The 15,410-nt window shown below is 58.7% G+C and overlaps 1 protein-coding gene across 6 annotated transcripts in view; it reads right to left on the bottom strand.

Annotated features, from left to right (window-relative positions):
* CHKA (choline kinase alpha) overlaps positions 1–15,410 on the bottom strand; it is a 52,485-nt gene that overhangs the window by 2,791 nt on the left and 34,284 nt on the right. For all 6 annotated transcript variants that reach the window (XM_070065514.2, XM_070065552.2, XM_089314247.1 and 3 more), the window contains 8 exons: positions 8,864–8,977; positions 6,099–6,232; positions 5,333–5,437; positions 4,651–4,709; positions 4,128–4,215; positions 3,612–3,720; positions 905–1,011; positions 441–522 (listed from right to left, as the gene is read on the bottom strand). In XM_070065514.2, coding sequence (XP_069921615.2) covers positions 441–522; positions 905–1,011; positions 3,612–3,720; positions 4,128–4,215; positions 4,651–4,709; positions 5,333–5,437; positions 6,099–6,232; positions 8,864–8,977 — 798 coding nt within the window. The remainder of the gene's footprint in view (positions 1–440; positions 523–904; positions 1,012–3,611; positions 3,721–4,127; positions 4,216–4,650; positions 4,710–5,332; positions 5,438–6,098; positions 6,233–8,863; positions 8,978–15,410) is intronic.

Genomic DNA, 15,410 nt, shown 5'->3' with positions numbered 1-15,410 from the left:
CTGCCCCGCGAGGGCGGGCCACCTGCCGCATGCAGACACGCTGCAGCACTATTCTCCCGGGGGCAGGAGGGAACACGGCTCCTCCTAAGACATACCATGGGCCGGTGCTGCGGCTCACTAGGCTAATCCTCTGCCTTGCGGCGCCAGCATACCGGGTTCTAGTCCCGGTCGGGGCGCTGGATTCTGTCCCGGTTGCCCCTCTTGCAGGCCAGCTCTCTGCTGTGGCCCGGGAGTGCAGTGGAGGGTGGCCCAGGTGCTTGGGCCCTGCACCCCATGGGAGACCAGGAGAAGCACCTGGCTTCGGATCAGCGCGGTGTGCTGGCTGCAGCGCGCCGGCCGTGGTGGCCATTGGAGGGTGAACCAACGGCAAAGGAAGACCTTTCTCTCTGTCTCTCTCTCTCACTGTCCACTCTGTCAAAAAAAAAAAAAAAAAGACATACCATGTACCCAAATTCAATGGAGGAAATCTTGGCCTGTACGATGGACCAGAGTCCCCAGAAGAAATGGGATGCCAGGGCGAACCTGCAGTGAGAGAAGCAGGACAGCGCGTGAGATGCTGGCGGAGGCGTCAGCCCACTCAAGCTTTGCCCGCCAATCCACGGGCTCACAGCCTCCTCCCACCTGCGGCCAGCGAGAGGTGCACTAGCAGGTGCGAGCACACACGACACTCCCGGGAGTGGGGGGGTCTTGGTGGCCACGCTGGCAGAGAAAGCAGGCCCACTGCTGCCCTTCCCAGGAGGGAGGAAGCTCCCTCCCGGGGCTGCACCGCCTCGACTCTCCCCGTCCTCCCACTGGCTCCGCACGCAGAGCAGAGAGGGGCCCCACAGCAGCACCTCGGGCTGCACCCCACGTGTGGGCTGCACAGACGGACGCGATCTTTACAGCAGGAAGAAAGAAACACTACCTGTTGACTTCAACCAACATTTCTTCTTCCACGGCGGACTTCTCTTCACTACTGAGGTTTGCAAAGTCGTTCTGGAAGGCAGCCAAGTAACTGGAAATGAAGTGGAGCTTAAGAAGAAAAGTAACTGTGTTAGTTAAGCGCAATGGTAAGTTGTTTCTTTTAAAGATTTACTTAGGAGCCAGTGCTGTGGCACAGAGGGTTACAGTCCCTGCCTGAGGCACTGGCATCCCACATGGGCACCAGTTCGAGTCTCGGTTGCTCACTCTGATCCAGCTCTCTGCTGTGGCCTGGGATAGCAGTGGAGGATGGCCCAAGTCCTCGGGCCCCTGCACCCACGTGGGAGACCTGGAAGAAGCTCCTGGCTTCAGATCAGCACAGCTCTGGCCTTTGTGGTCATCTGGGGAGTGAACCAGCGGATGGAAGACCTCTCTCTCTGGCTCTACCTGTCTCAGTAACTCTTTCAAATAAATAAAATAAGTCTTTTTAAAGATGTATTTACTTTATTTGAAAGGCAGTTACAGTGTGGCAGAGGTAGAGGTAGAGGTGGGGGGGAGGGAGAGAGGGAGGGAAGGGAAGGAGGAAGGGAGAGGGAGGTGGGGGTGGAGAGATAGAGAGGAGAGGTCCTCTATCTGCTGGTTCACTCCCCAGATGGCCACAACAGCTGGAGCTGCACTGATCTGAAGCCAGGAGCCAAGAGCTTCCTCCAGGTCTCCCACATGGGTGCAGGGGCCCAAGCACTTGGGCCATCCTCCACTGCCTTCCCAGGCTATAGCAGAGAGCTGGATCGGAAGTGGAGCAGCCGGGACTTGAACCGGTGCCCATATGGGATGCGGCACTGCAGGTGGCGGCTTCACCTGCTGGCCCACTTCCATGAGAGTTAAAATAGACACTGTGCACGCAGCCAGCAGGAAGATACACATCACCCCGGGGAAAGCCTGCGGAACCCAGCCCGTGGCTGCACCCGGGTGCAGGGTTCGGGGAGCTCCCCTGGCCTGGCAGCAATGCCCAGGGTCCGGTCACAGTGGGAGGCCAGCAGACTGGACGCCGCTGCTGCTGCTGCTTCCGGAGGCCTGGTCTCGCGCAGGGTGCGCCGGCGTCACTGTCCCCGGAGGCTGTGCGCATGGGGCCGCCCACAGACAGCAGGCCACGGGGCGCCAGGGTCACCTTGGCGTGCACCACGGGTTCTTTCTTTGGCTCGGAGAGAAACCGTTAGGCTGTGGCTCCAGCAGGTTCTACCTTTAGTCTCCGTGTAAGCCAGGAGGTCCCTGTCCTTGTACATTTTACATTTTACATCAGGACATCAGGACAGGCCAACTGCCGGTTCCCTTTGTAAGTAAGCAAACCGCAGTCACTTCCTGCTAGGAGGCCTGCTGCCACCGTCCCCGTCTCGGCCGTCGCCCTCTTCCAAGCCGGCTTTCACAGCGGCACTAGCTCCACAGCCAGCAAGCACCACTCAAGTTCCGCCCGGCAGGCGGCCCTACGCTCAGCCACTCGGCACAGGAAAGACCACTGCTGGGCGGCATCCCATCCGAGGGTGCTCCGCTTCTGATCCACTCCCTGCTAACACGCCTGAGAAGGCAGCCGAGGACGGCTGAGTGCTTGGGCCCTGCACCACGTGGGACCCAGGCTGCAGCTTCCCTGCTCCTGGCTTCGGCCTGGCCCAGCCCTGGCTGTCGCCGCCACTTGAGGAGCGAACCAGCAGATGGCAGATCTGTCTCTGTCTTTTCTTTGTCATTCTGACTTTTAAATAAATCAATCTTAAAAAAATATTCACTGTGGCAGGTGCTGTGTATAGAGGGCTGAGCCTCCACCTGTGGCACCGGCATCCTACAAGGGCGCTGGTTTGAGTCCCAGCTGCTCCACTTCCGATCCAGCTCTCTGCTGTGGCCTGGGAAAGCAGGCCCAAGTGCTTGGGCCCCTGCACCCCCCTGGGAGACCCGGAATAAGTTCCTGGCTCCTGGCTTCGGATAAGCCCAGCTCTGGCTGTTGCAGCCACCTGGGGAGTGAGACCTTTCTCTGTCTCTCCCTCTCTGTCTGTAACTCTACCTCTCAAATGAAATCATATACATATATATATTTGATTTACATTTAGTCCTTAATGGACTAAAGAAAGGCACGGAGCGGCCTGGCCAGGCCAGGAGGCAGCTGGCAGGGCGGGAGGGGCCGCCCTCAGAGGCTCCTCCTGCTTTCCCGCGAGACCCTCCGCCTGGCGGGAGAGCGCTGCAGCTCACTGTGCCCCGGGGACCGGGCTGCGGCCTGCACCGCTCCACGGCAGGGGTCTCCAGGGAGAAGCGCGGGGCCCACTCGGCTTCTGCACCGCTCCCAGGGGGCTTCCGGGCTGGCCTGGAGACCCGGGAGAGTCCCCCGGGAAACCCCGCAGCCAGGGGCTCCCGCACGGCAAGCAGGAGAGGGAGTGCTGGCACCGAGTGCGCTCCAGTGACTCAACCACGTGAGTCAGACTCCTCCCTCTGCACAAAGCGAAGGAACGGAGGGATGGGGGCTGGGCGTTCCGGAAGACGCTGGGAGGAGCCAGAGGCCGTGCTCCTCTCTGAACTGACAAGCACTGACTCAATGTCAAGTCTGAACTTAACAGAAAAAATAACATTTTATAACACAAAAGAGCTGGCCTAAGTGTTCTGCAACCTAACAATGGTGGCTTTAATTGCATAAAAAGGACTGATTTGAGGATATAAAGCCAGTCTCCCACCTGCTGCTTCCTGCTGGGGTACTTCTGAATGTCCGCCCTGAAGAAGGGGTACCTCTCATAGCTGTAGTCATACGCCCACTCGCAGAAGTGGTTCCCAATGTCGAAGCCCCTGGAAGGAGAGGACACGCACGGCCTGAAGCCAGCGGCACCCGAGAGGCTCGCTGGCTCAGAGCAGGGCAGGCCGACGGGGGCGTGAGCGCCTGCGCAGGGGCGGGGCGCGCCGGGTAACCCACACAGGACCACGGCAGGCGGAGTAAGCGCGGAGACCCAAGGGCCTCCTGCGGTCAGCAGTCACAGAAGGGAGTGGATGTCTGGACAGACAAAATGCCCGGTTCTGCTTGTGCCCAGCACGGGCAGGCGAGAGCAGGAGGCCCGGGCGGCCGCGCCCACACCGCCCGCTCAGGCTGCCCCCGGAGGCCTGCAGCTCCGACCGGGGAAGCTGTGCGCTGCGCGCGGCTTCCGCTGGCTGTCTCCAACGACCCCCCCGAGAGGACGCGCGGGCAGCCGCGAGGCTACCTGTAGTTGTAGCTGCTGTACTCGAAGTCGATGAGCATCAGCCTGTGTGTGTCAGGACGCTCGCGGCCTTCCAGCAGCAGGATGTTCCCTGTGGGGGGTGGGGGGCTGCGGCGGGCTGCGGGCTGGCACAGCGGCGCCTCCTCACGCTCACGCTCACGCTCAGCCCCGCGCACTCCCGCGTGCAGCTGGCTGGGGTGCACCCGGGAGCGCCGGCATCCCGGCCTTTGCGCCACGGCCCGGGCCCTCTCCTGGTCTCCTCAGGGCTGAGGCCCGGGCAGGGGTCCTGCTCTGGGCAGGGGCCCGTGACAACAGCGGTGACTTGGAGCTGAAGGCCCTCACCCCACTCCCCCGGTAGATGCGCCTCCTTTCACTTTTCTCACGGCCTTTCTGCAACTCCCTTCGCTTGCCCTGAATCCTCCCGTGGGCGGGCGGGCGGGTTTAGAAGCCCCTCTGCCCTCCGCCCTCGCTCCTCACGCCACCCCAGAGTGCGTGCAGACGCCGGCATCGGCGGTGCCGGCCTTACCTTCTTGACAGTCGTTGTGACAAAACACAACCGGGGACGGAGTGGCCTCCAGCAGCGACCTGGAAGAAGAGGTCCCGCTGTTACCCACCCAGCGGGCCCAGGCCACGGCCGCGCCCTCGGCGGGGGCTGGGCAGCGCTCCTGACACACGCGTCGTGTCCCGCTTCTCACGTGGGCCAGAAACGTGTCCGCGGGAGCTGTCACGGGGCAGGCTCCGCCGCAGCCCCCACCAGACTCCCCGCGGGTCCCGCACAGCGGCCCCCCTCCCCGGGCCTCTGATCACCGGCCCAGCAGAGCGCCGTCTCCTCTGGGGCAGCCGTCACAACGTGACGTGATCCTACCTGCTGACCCCTCTTCTGCCCCGATAACAGAAGCCCCTGGAACGCTGTCTTGTGACCAGGCCTCCGCAGCGGCCGCGCGCGCACAGCGGTCAGCCTGCCCCCAGCCCCACCCCGGAGGCACCCAGGGCTCCCCTGCCCCACTGCCCCTGCGCACTAACACTCCCCCGCCTGCCCCCGTCCCAACCCAGAGGCCCCCACGTCCCCAGGAAGCCACGGACTGACTAGAGGCCACGGGACGGCGTTCGTGGAAGCGCTGGCTGCAGAGGACAGAGCCATCTGTGCAGGCCCAGCCTGCAGAACGCCCGCGCCGACACGGGCCGGGCAGGGCCGGAGCGGGGCTCACCGCAGCGTCCGCAGCTCCGAGGGCAGGTTGTAGCTCAGGAAGCTGTGCAGCCGCCGCGCTTTGGGCTCCTCTGTGAACTTCATCCTCAGCACCTGAGCCAGGTACCTGCGCACAGGGAGAACACGCACCTCCGTCTCCCCGGCCGCCGCCCCGCCGAGGCGCCGCGACCCCCGCAGCGGGCAGCGGGCAGCGGGCACGGCCGCACTTGCAGCGGAGCCGCCTCGCTGAGCCAGGGGACAGGACGGGCCTGCACGCACAGCATTCTGGGAGCCAGGGCAGAGGACGGGCCTGCACGCACAGCATTCTGGGAGCCAGGGCAGAGGACGGGCCTGCACGCACAGCATTCTGGGAGCCAGGGGGGAGGACGGGTCTGTAGTGCACAGCATTCTGGGAGCCAGGGCAGAGGACGGGCCTGCAGCGCACAGCATTCTGGGAGCCAGGGGGAGGACGGGTCTGTAGTGCACAGCATTCTGGGAGCCAGGGGACAGGACGGGCCTGCACGCACAGCATTCTGGGAGCCAGGGGAGCGGACAGGTCTGCCGCGCACAGCATTCTAGGGGCCAGGGGAGCAGTCAGGCCTGCAGCGCACAGCATTCTGGGAGCCACAGGAGAGGAGGGGGCCCTGCAGCGCACAGCATTCTGGGAGCCAGGGGAGCGGTCAGGCCTGCAGCGCACGGCATTCTGGGAAGGCTGTTCAGCGAGCCACAGGCGGGCGAGCGCCCTGGAGCCACCCGGCGGCGCTGAGAGGAAGGCCTTCGCCACTTACTTCTCCATGGTTCCAAAGAGCCACTTGGGCTCCTTATTGAAGGGCATTTTCATGCCGTGAAACGTGGCCATCTTCTCAGCTATTTCCGCGGAAATGCCTGGCAGACTTAGCTCCTCAGTGTCTAATCGCCGGCTCTGAAATAAGCAAAGGCAGGGCGGACGTTCACCAGGTGAGCTAAGCAACGTGCCTCCCGCCATCTCGAGAGCTAGAGTCCGTTCTTGTAGGGCTCCTTTTTAAAAAAAAGATCTTATTTATTTGAAAGACAGAGTTACAGAGAGGTAGAGACAGAGAGAGGGCTTCCACCCACGGGCTCACTCCCCAGATGGCCACAGTGGCCAGGGCTGAGCCGATCCAAAGCCAGGAGCCTCCTCCAGGTCTCCCACGTGGGTGCAGGGGCCCAAGGACCTGGGCCATCTTCCACTGCCTTCCCAGGCCACAGCAGAGAGCTGGACTGGAAGCGGAGCCGCCGGGACTAGGACCAGCGCCCATATGGGACGCCGGCACTGCAGGCTGAGGATTAACCTACTGCGCCACAGCACCAGCCCCTGTAGGGTTCCTTATAAAACATGGTTTTCTTTTATTTGTGAGGCAGAGAGACAGAGGGAGAGAATTCTCATCTAACGATTCGCTGCCCAATGCCTGCGACAGCCAGGGCTGGGCCAGGTCAGAACCAGAAATGCAACTGAGTCTACCACGCAGGGATCCAGTGACTTGAGCCATCGTGCGGCCTCCCAGTGTGCACCAGCAGGGTGCCCCTTGGCAGCCTGGTGTGTGCCAGCCAGGTGCCGACAGTGGCTCTGGTTAGACCAGGTGCTGAGCAGCCGGCTCAGGGGAGCAGGAGCTGCGTCAGATGCTGCATACGACCTGCACTTGTGTCCTGGTAGACTAAATGGACACTCTGGTTTTACAGGGCAGAATCATAGATCCTAGGAGAGGAGTTTTTAGTTCAATACCATTATATGTCAGTGGGGCTGGCACTGTGGTGTAGAAAGCTAAGTGTCCACTTGCGGTGCCAGCTTCCCATACGGGTGCCAGTTTGAGTCCCGGCTGCTCCACTTCTGATCTGGCTCTCTGCTGTGGCCTGGGAAAGCAGTGAAGATGGCCCAAGTGCTTGGGCCCCTGCACCCACATGGGAGACTCCTGGCTCCTGGCTTTGGATTGGCGCAGCTCCAGCTGTTGCAGCCATTTGGGGAGTGACCAGCAGATGGAAGACCTCTCTGTCTATAACTCTGCCTCTTATTTATTTGAAAGGCAGAAATAAACAGAGAGAAGTGGGTGGGGGGAGAGATCTTTCATCTGCTGGTTCACTCCTCAAATGGTCGTAAGGACCCGGGCTGAGCCAGGCTGAAGCCAGGAGCTTCTTCCGCGTCTCCCAAGTGGGTGCAGGGCCCAAGGACTCGGACCATCTTCCACTGCTTTCCCAGGTGCACTGGCAGGGAGCTGGATCAGAAGTGGGTCAGATCTCGAACCGATGCCCATACGGGATGTCAGTGCTGCAGGCAGTGGCTCCACCTGCTGTGCCGCAGTGCCCACCCATAGTTCATTAAAATTTAAGGAAGGGCCATAGCAGCTGCTGGGCCAGCATCTGTGGGCACAGCCACCATCTCTGAGGGAACGTTGTGCATCTCCGGGGTGGGCGCCTGTTCAGTGGTTAAGACACTGCTCAGGATGTGTATATCCCTGATCAGAGTGCCTGGGTTCGAGTCCAGGCTGCTCCGCTTCTGATCAAGCTTCCTGCTAATGAGCCTGGCAAGGCAGCAGAGGGTGGCCCAGGTGCTCAGATCCCTGCCACACATGCGGGAGACCAGAATGGGGCTCCTGGCTCCTGGCTCCCGCCTGGACCAGACCTGGGGAGTGAACCAGTGGAGAACAATCTCCGTGTCTATCACCCTGCTTTCGCGTAGATACACCCTGCTGCAGCTGGAGAGGACGCACACGAGGCCTGCTGGGGAAGCTCCTGGCCCTCTAGACAAGGGCATGTGCGGAGCGCGCACTGGAGCTGTCAGGCTTCATCCTCTGCTGCACTCTGGGCTCCTCTCCACCAGCTCCCACACAGGATCACGCGGCGTGATGATGGTAAGCTCAGCCCACTACCAGGGTACTCAGCACTATAAAAGCAGTTCACTCAGCTTTCAAAAACGCCAGGACAGGCACACACTGCCTGGGGACAGGGACACGTTCTGTGAACAGAGTGCACACACACACAGCCGGGGTACGGCCTGGGGACAGGGACACGTTCTGTGAACACAGAGTGCACACACAGCCGGGGTACAGGCTGGGGACAGGGACACGTTCTGTGAACAGAGTGCACACACACACACACACACAGCCGGGGGTACGGCCTGGGGACAGGGACACGTTCTGTGAACACAGAGTGCACACACAGCCGGGGGTACAGCCTGGGGACAGGGACACGTTCTGTGAACAGAGTGCACACACACACACACACACAGCCGGGGTACGGCCTGGGGACAGGGACACATTCTGTGAACACAGGGTGTGCACACACACACACACAGCCGGGGTACGGCCTCCCACACCCCTAGGCTTTGTGGTCGGTCCTGTTCGGGGCAGCCCGCGGCTCTCAGGGCCGCGATGAACACGTCACATCGAACACGAGAGAGAACGCTGAAGTCAAGACAGGCAGTGAGGGAGCACATGAGGCTCTGACGCACCTCAGTGACGCAGACCACGTCCAGCACGTGCCAGCACAGCTCTCAGGTTCTCGCAATGAGGAGGCCCGCGTCACTCCAAAGGAGTCTTACCGGAATGAACTGCTCCAGCCGGCCCTGCGGGAAGATGCCGTAGAGCTTCGGCCCCAGCGCCCTCTCCGCGAGAATGGCGAACATGACGCTCTCCAGGACCATCGCCTCGGCCCCCTGCAAGACAGCGAGGCGGGCGATGGTGAGGGATGGTGAGGGCGCTCGCTCGCGTTCTCCGCAGACCATCCTTAGCTTCATTTTTATTAGGACTAGAGAGGGAGGGAGAAACACAGGCAGCAACATCTTCCTTCCACTGGTTCAAGCCCCAGATGGCCACAGCAGCTGGGAGGCCAACGCCAGGAGCTTCTTGCTGGTCTTCACTCGGGCCCTCCTCCACTGTCCTCCCAGGCCATCAGCGGTGACCAGGCCGGAAGTGGAGTGGCCAGGTCACAAAGCAGTGCCCATATGGATGTCGGCATCAGACGGCAGCCGTGCCCACTGCACCACAGCACCGGCTTCCATCCATTTAAAATATGAATAAAAAGAGGCACAGCAGGTTAAGGCGCTGCGTGGGACACCCACAGCCCACACTGGAATGCCTGGGGTCAAGTCTGCCTCTGTTTCCAGTTCACTTCCTGCCAGTGTACCAGGGAAAGCAGCAAATGATGGTTCAAGTACTTCGTCCCTGCCACCCATGTGGGAGACCTGGCAGGAGTTCATGGCTGCTGGCTCTTGATTGGCCCAGCCCCGACTGTTGTGGGCATTTTGAAAGTGAACCAGTAAATGGGAGCTCTCCCTACCCCCGCCTGTTCCTGTTGCTCTGCCTTTAAAATAAACATTTAAAAACAGAGAGAGAGAGAGAGATCCAAAGTTTATACATCTTATAACTTGTAGGACCCATGCTTGCATGCATTACATTATACTGATGAGATTTAAAATTCAAGTTTAGGGGCCAGCACTGTGGCACAGTGGGTCAAGCCATTGCCTGTGATGCCAGCATCTCATCTGGGCACCAGCTGGAGCCCGGCTGCTCCACTTCCGGCCCAGCTCCCTGCTAATGCACCTGAGAAAGCAGTGGGAAGATGACCCAAGTGCTTTGCGTCCGCCACCCATGTGGGAAACCCAGAAGTTCTTGGCTCCTGTCTGGCCCACTTTAGCTGTTGCAGCCACTTGAGGAATGACCCAGTGGATGGACGATCTCTAACTCTGCCTTTCAAATAACTAAAATAAATCTTAGCCAGCGCCGCGGCTCACTCGGCTAATCCTCTGCCTTGCGGTGCCGGCACACCGGGTTCTAGTCCCGGTCAGGGTGCTGGATTCTGTCCCGGTTGCCCCTCTTCTAGGCCAGCTCTCTGCTGTGGCCCGGGAGTGCAGTGGAGGATGGCCCAGGTGCTTGGGCCCTGCACCCCATGGGAGACCAGGGGAAGCACCTGGCTCCTGCCTTCGGATCAGCGCAGTGCGCCAGCCATAGCAGCCATTTGGGGGGTAAACCAATGGAAGGCAGACCTTTCTCTCTGTCTCTCTCTCACACTGTCCACTCTGCCTGTCAAAAAAAAATAAATAAGCAAATAAAAATAAATCTTAAAAAAAAAAAAAGACTTCATTAAAAAAAGTCCCTGCCAATCGGACGGTGCCCCTCCCCTGCACACGCCCACGTCCTGACGTGCAGAGAGCAGTCAGCAGGTGCGCACTGAACACCTTGGGCCGTCCTCACTCCTCGTTAAGAAACGTTCCAGCACGCACTGTTCAAAGCAGCCCCATGTATAAGCAAGAACTACGAGGTCAAAGGCTAAGAGATGACATCACAGTAGTGAGTGAGACGTAACACACGTGCACACAGTGGGGAGACAGCAAAGCTACTTCCAGAGAAAGTCAGACCACACGGAAGTTCAGACTGGGGGCAGCGCTGTGGGGCAGCAGGTGAAGCCACCGCCTACAGTGCCGCATCCCATGTGGGCGCCGGTTTGAGTCCCGGCTGCTCCATCTCTGAGCCAGCTCCCTGCTGATGGCCTGGGAGAGCAGTGGAAGACGGCCCAAGCGTCCACGTAAGAGACCCAGAAGCAGCTCCTGGCTTCGGACAGGCCGGCCATTTGAGGAATGAACCAGCAGATGAAGCTCTCTCTCTCTCTTTGTAACTCTGCCTTTCAAATAAAATAAATCAATCTTAAAAAAAAAAAAAAAAGTTAAAGTTAATTCAGCCCCTTTCACCCGCTTTGTAGTGAGTGGCTGTCAGGGCTGGAGTCTGCCCATCATCTTCTAGAATCCCTGCCGTCAGGGTCCAGCCGTCCTCTTGGGAGGCCCAATCTTTATTTGCCACTTTGCAGGGGTATGACATTCCGGCAGGATTTGCGACCAGGCAGGTTTATCTCCTAGCCCTCAGAGACTGGCCGTAAATACGTGAGCTCTCACTTTAGCTGGCGGATCTTGATCAGCCCTCTGGTCCGCGAGCAAACTGTAGAAGGTGCAGTGGCTGCTGGCCTTTGTGACCTCAAGCCAGGGCCAGGGAAGGGGAGCTGCCCCAAAGCTGTGCCCAGAGCTGGGATGTCCACTGGGATACTCGCTCCTGCCCCCCTCGGGGCCGCACACCCAGGAGCTGCAGAGACTGCTTGGCTTCCCACATCAGACGATGCACAGAAGGGAGGCTGGCGCTGCAGGACAGGAGGACAGCCAGCTGCCCGAGGCCCTCATCACCCTCTGCCGTCTGTAGACCCTTCAGCGAGAGCGAAAGCGCGACAATCTTCCATCTCCGTTTCACTCCCCAAACAGCAACGGCCGGGGCTGGCCAGGCACGGCCCAGACCTAGAGCCCCAAGCACACACAGCATCCCTGCCTTCCCGGGGCACCGGCAGGCAGCTGGAGCAGCAGGCCAGCTCACCGAGCGACAGTGCCAGCCCTTACGGGCTTTGTCAGCTTTCTGCCCTGTAGAATGACTAGACTGCAGGCATCAGGACTCTATAAAGCAGGAGTATCCATCTTAGACATCCCTCAACACTTTAAATCTCTAACTTGACCACAGGTTGAACGTCTGAAATGCTCCAACATCAAACCCTCTCTGAGTGCAAACGCGGCCCTGTGAGTGGTCAGTGCGCCAGTGCCCCCAGGCTGTGCTGACACTCGGTGATGCGGGGTTCAGACGCGGTCCCATCGCCTGGGTCTCACTGTGCCCGTGCTTCGAAACCCGGCCTGGCGAGCGCAGCACGGCCTCCTGAGACCCAAACCCCGCAGAGCTGCAGCCAACAGACACGCCGTCTGTCCAGAAATGCCAACAAAGGACCTTAGGAACCAGGCTCTCGACCCTGCTACCAAACCCCCCTGCCCTGTGTCACAGGACCCACCTCAACAGCTTGACAGAGGCAAGAGGACGGCGCCCAGGCGCCCGGGCGGAGGAGAGAGGGGTAGGGCCTTTGCTCTCCGAGGGAATAGGCTGGCAACGAGCAGATGTTCTCAGCCTAAAAAGACGGCAGACAGCGCAGGGACGAGCAGGTAAGGCCGCCGCCTGCAGTGCCGGCATCCCATATGGGCGCCAGTTCGCATCCCAGTTGCCCCACTTCCGATCCAGCTCTGCTATGGCCTGGGAAAGCAGCAGAAGTTGGCCCAAGTCCTTGGGCCCCTGCACCCGCATGGGAGACCAGGAGGAAGCTCCTGGCTCCTGGCTTTGGATCGGCACAGCTCCAGCCATTGCAGCCATCTGGGGAGTGAACCAGTGGATGCAAGACCTCTCTCTCCCTCTGCCTCTGCCTCCCTGTAACTCTGCCTTTCAAAAAAATAAATAAATCTTAAAAAAAAAAAAAAAAAAAAAAAAGCAGAAACATTGGTCCTAAGGAAGTTCAGAGTGAATCAAGAAGTGGTTTGGTGTTGTGGGTTAGGCCATTGCCAGTGAAGGAAGAATCCCATGTGGGTGCCAGTTCAAGTCCCGGCCGCTCCACTTCCCATCCAGCTCTCTGCTAATGACCTGGGAAAGCAGCAAAATATGGCCAAGTGCTTTTACCTCTGCCACCCATGTGGGAGACCCAAAAGCTCCTGGCTCCTGGCTTCTTCCTGGCCAAGCCCCAGCCATTACAGCCATTTGGGGAGTGACCCAGTGAAGAAAGGTCTCTGTCTCTCCCTAACTCTGCCTTTTTTTTTTTTTTTTAAGATTTATTTATTTATTTGAAAGAGTTACACAGAGAGAAGAGAGGCAGAGAGAGAGGTCTTCTATCCAATGGTTCACTCTCCAATTGGCTGCAATGGCCAAAACTGCGCCGATCCAAAGCCAGGAGCTTCTTCCAGGTCTCCCACGGAGAGTGGGAGACTTGGGTGCAGGGGCCCAAGTACTCGGGCCGTCTTCTGTAGCTTTCCCGGGCCATAGCATAGAGCTGGATCAGACGTGGAGCAGCCGGGTCTCGAACCAGCGCCCACATGGGATGCCGGTACTCTAGGCCAAGATGTTAACCCGCTGTGCCACAGCGCCGGCCCCAACTCTGCCTTTCAAATAAAATAAATCTTTAAAAAAATAAAGGATGTAGCTGCACTTAATGCCTCTATTACAGATGGAATCCTGAGACTGCTAGGTTGGAAATGGATTATGACAAAGAGTCGGTTTAGGCACAGGCCTTATTTTTATACTGTTCTTGCTAGTACTTTCATATAGTAGAGAGAAAGCTATTCAGACCCGGTACCATAATTTTGATAACCTAGGATATGAGTTCTGTGATGTCGTTCTCTTTTTTTTTTTTAAGATTTATTTATTTATTTGAAAGTCAGAGTTACACAGAGAGAGAAGGCGAGACAGAGAGAGAGAGACAGACAGACAGACAGACAGACAGAGACAGAGAGGTCTTCCACCTGCTGGTTCACTCCCAATTGGCCGCAACAGCCGGAACTGCGCCGATAGGAAGCCAGGAGCCAGGAGCTTCTTCTGGGTCTCCCATGCGGGTGCAGGGGCCCAAAGACTTGGGCCATCTTCCACTGCCTTCCCAGGCCACAGCAGAGAGCTGGATTGGAAGTGGAGCAGCCAGGACTTGAACCAGCACCGCCCAAATGGGATGCTGGCACTGCAGGTGGCGACTTTACCCACTAAGCCACAGCGCCAGCCCCTCTTCCTACCTTGACACCAAAGATTTATATGGGGCCGGTGCTGCAGCTCAATAAGCTAATCCTCTGCCTGCGTTGCTGGCACCCAGGGTTCTAGACCCGGTTGGGGCACTGGATTCTGTCCCAGTTGCCCCTCTTCCAGGCCAGCTCTCTGCTGTGGCCCGGGAGTGCAGTGGAGGATGGCCCAAGTGCTTGGGCCCTGCACCCCATGGGAGACCAGGAGAAGCACCTGGCTCCTGCCATCGGATCAGTGCGGTGCGCCGGCCACAGCGGCCATTGGAGGGTGAACCAACGGCAAAGGAAGACCTTTCTCTCTGTCTCTCTCTCTCACTGTCCACTCTGCCTGCCAAATATAAATATATATATATATATATGGAATCCGTAGTTTGAATGTATTTGAATGACTTTCCAGCAAACTTTAGTTCCTTTTGATTTGGCCCAGAAGCACCAACAGGTTTCAAGTTCGCCCACACGTTTTAGAGACTGAAGCCCAGCACCAAGACCCGATGTGCAAGGTAAACTGAGGGACAGGGATGTGAAGCAAACACTGGGTATTCTGGCTAGAACCAAACAGGCGGGCAGACATCTTAGGTATTGTGGTTTTCAAATGTTTGAATCACAGGAAAATGAAATCTTGATGCAATGATTCAATTTCAGTAGCAAATAAAAGTGTATATGGAGGAAAAGATCCAAATTTCCAAACAGTTCTGGTTTCAACTGTTTAGCATAAGGGACACTCAACCAGCATCAATCTCAACTCCACATCGTAAGCTCGGCATTTTGCACACCGAGCGCGCTCAGAACAACAGGGCCTTGGTGGGCAGCGGCTGCAGCCCAGAGGGTTGAGCTGATGCAGGGATGCCACCAGCAGCCTGTTCCCCGGAGCCAGCGTGAGTGCCGGCTCCTCCATTTCTGACAGGATCAAGCTTCCTGCTAAGGCACCTGCGAGGGCAGATGATGGCACGAGGACGTGGGTCCCTGCCAACCACAGGGACATCCAGATGGAGTTCTGGGGTTCAGGCTTCCGCCTGGCCCAGCCCCAGTTGCTGAGGGTATTTGGGGAGTTCATCCACAGATGGAAGATCTCCCCTCTACCTCTCAACTAAGTAAATCTTTAAGATTTTGTTTATTTGTACGTGGCGCCAGTACTCAGGCTAAGTCCTCTCAGAGCTTGGTCAACCACTCCAGAAAGGAAGCAGAGAAGATGGAGAGACCCCAAGGGCCCGTGCTGTGGCACAGCAGGCTAAGCCTCGGCCCACGGCACCGGCATTCCATGTGGGCACCGGTCCATGTCCCAGCTGCTCCTCCTGTCCAGCCCTCTGCTGTGGCCTGGGAAAGCAGTGGAGGATGGCCCACGTCCTTGGGCCCCTGCACCCACGTGGGAGACCGGGAAGAAGCTCCTGGCTCCTGGCTTCAGATTGGCCCAACTCCAGCCATTGCGGCCATTTCGGGAGTGAACCAACGGATGGAAGACCTCCCTGTTTCTCTGTCTGTAACTCTGCCTCTCAAATAAATAATCTCTTGAGAGAGAGACAGA

Source organism: Oryctolagus cuniculus, chromosome 1, assembly GCF_051225735.1.
Source record: "Oryctolagus cuniculus isolate XC-2025 breed Fujian yellow rabbit chromosome 1, ASM5122573v1, whole genome shotgun sequence".
Lineage (NCBI taxonomy): Eukaryota > Metazoa > Chordata > Mammalia > Lagomorpha > Leporidae > Oryctolagus > Oryctolagus cuniculus.
The sequence above is the reverse complement of the archived record's forward strand: the minus strand, read 5'-3'. Positions and strand labels throughout refer to the sequence as shown.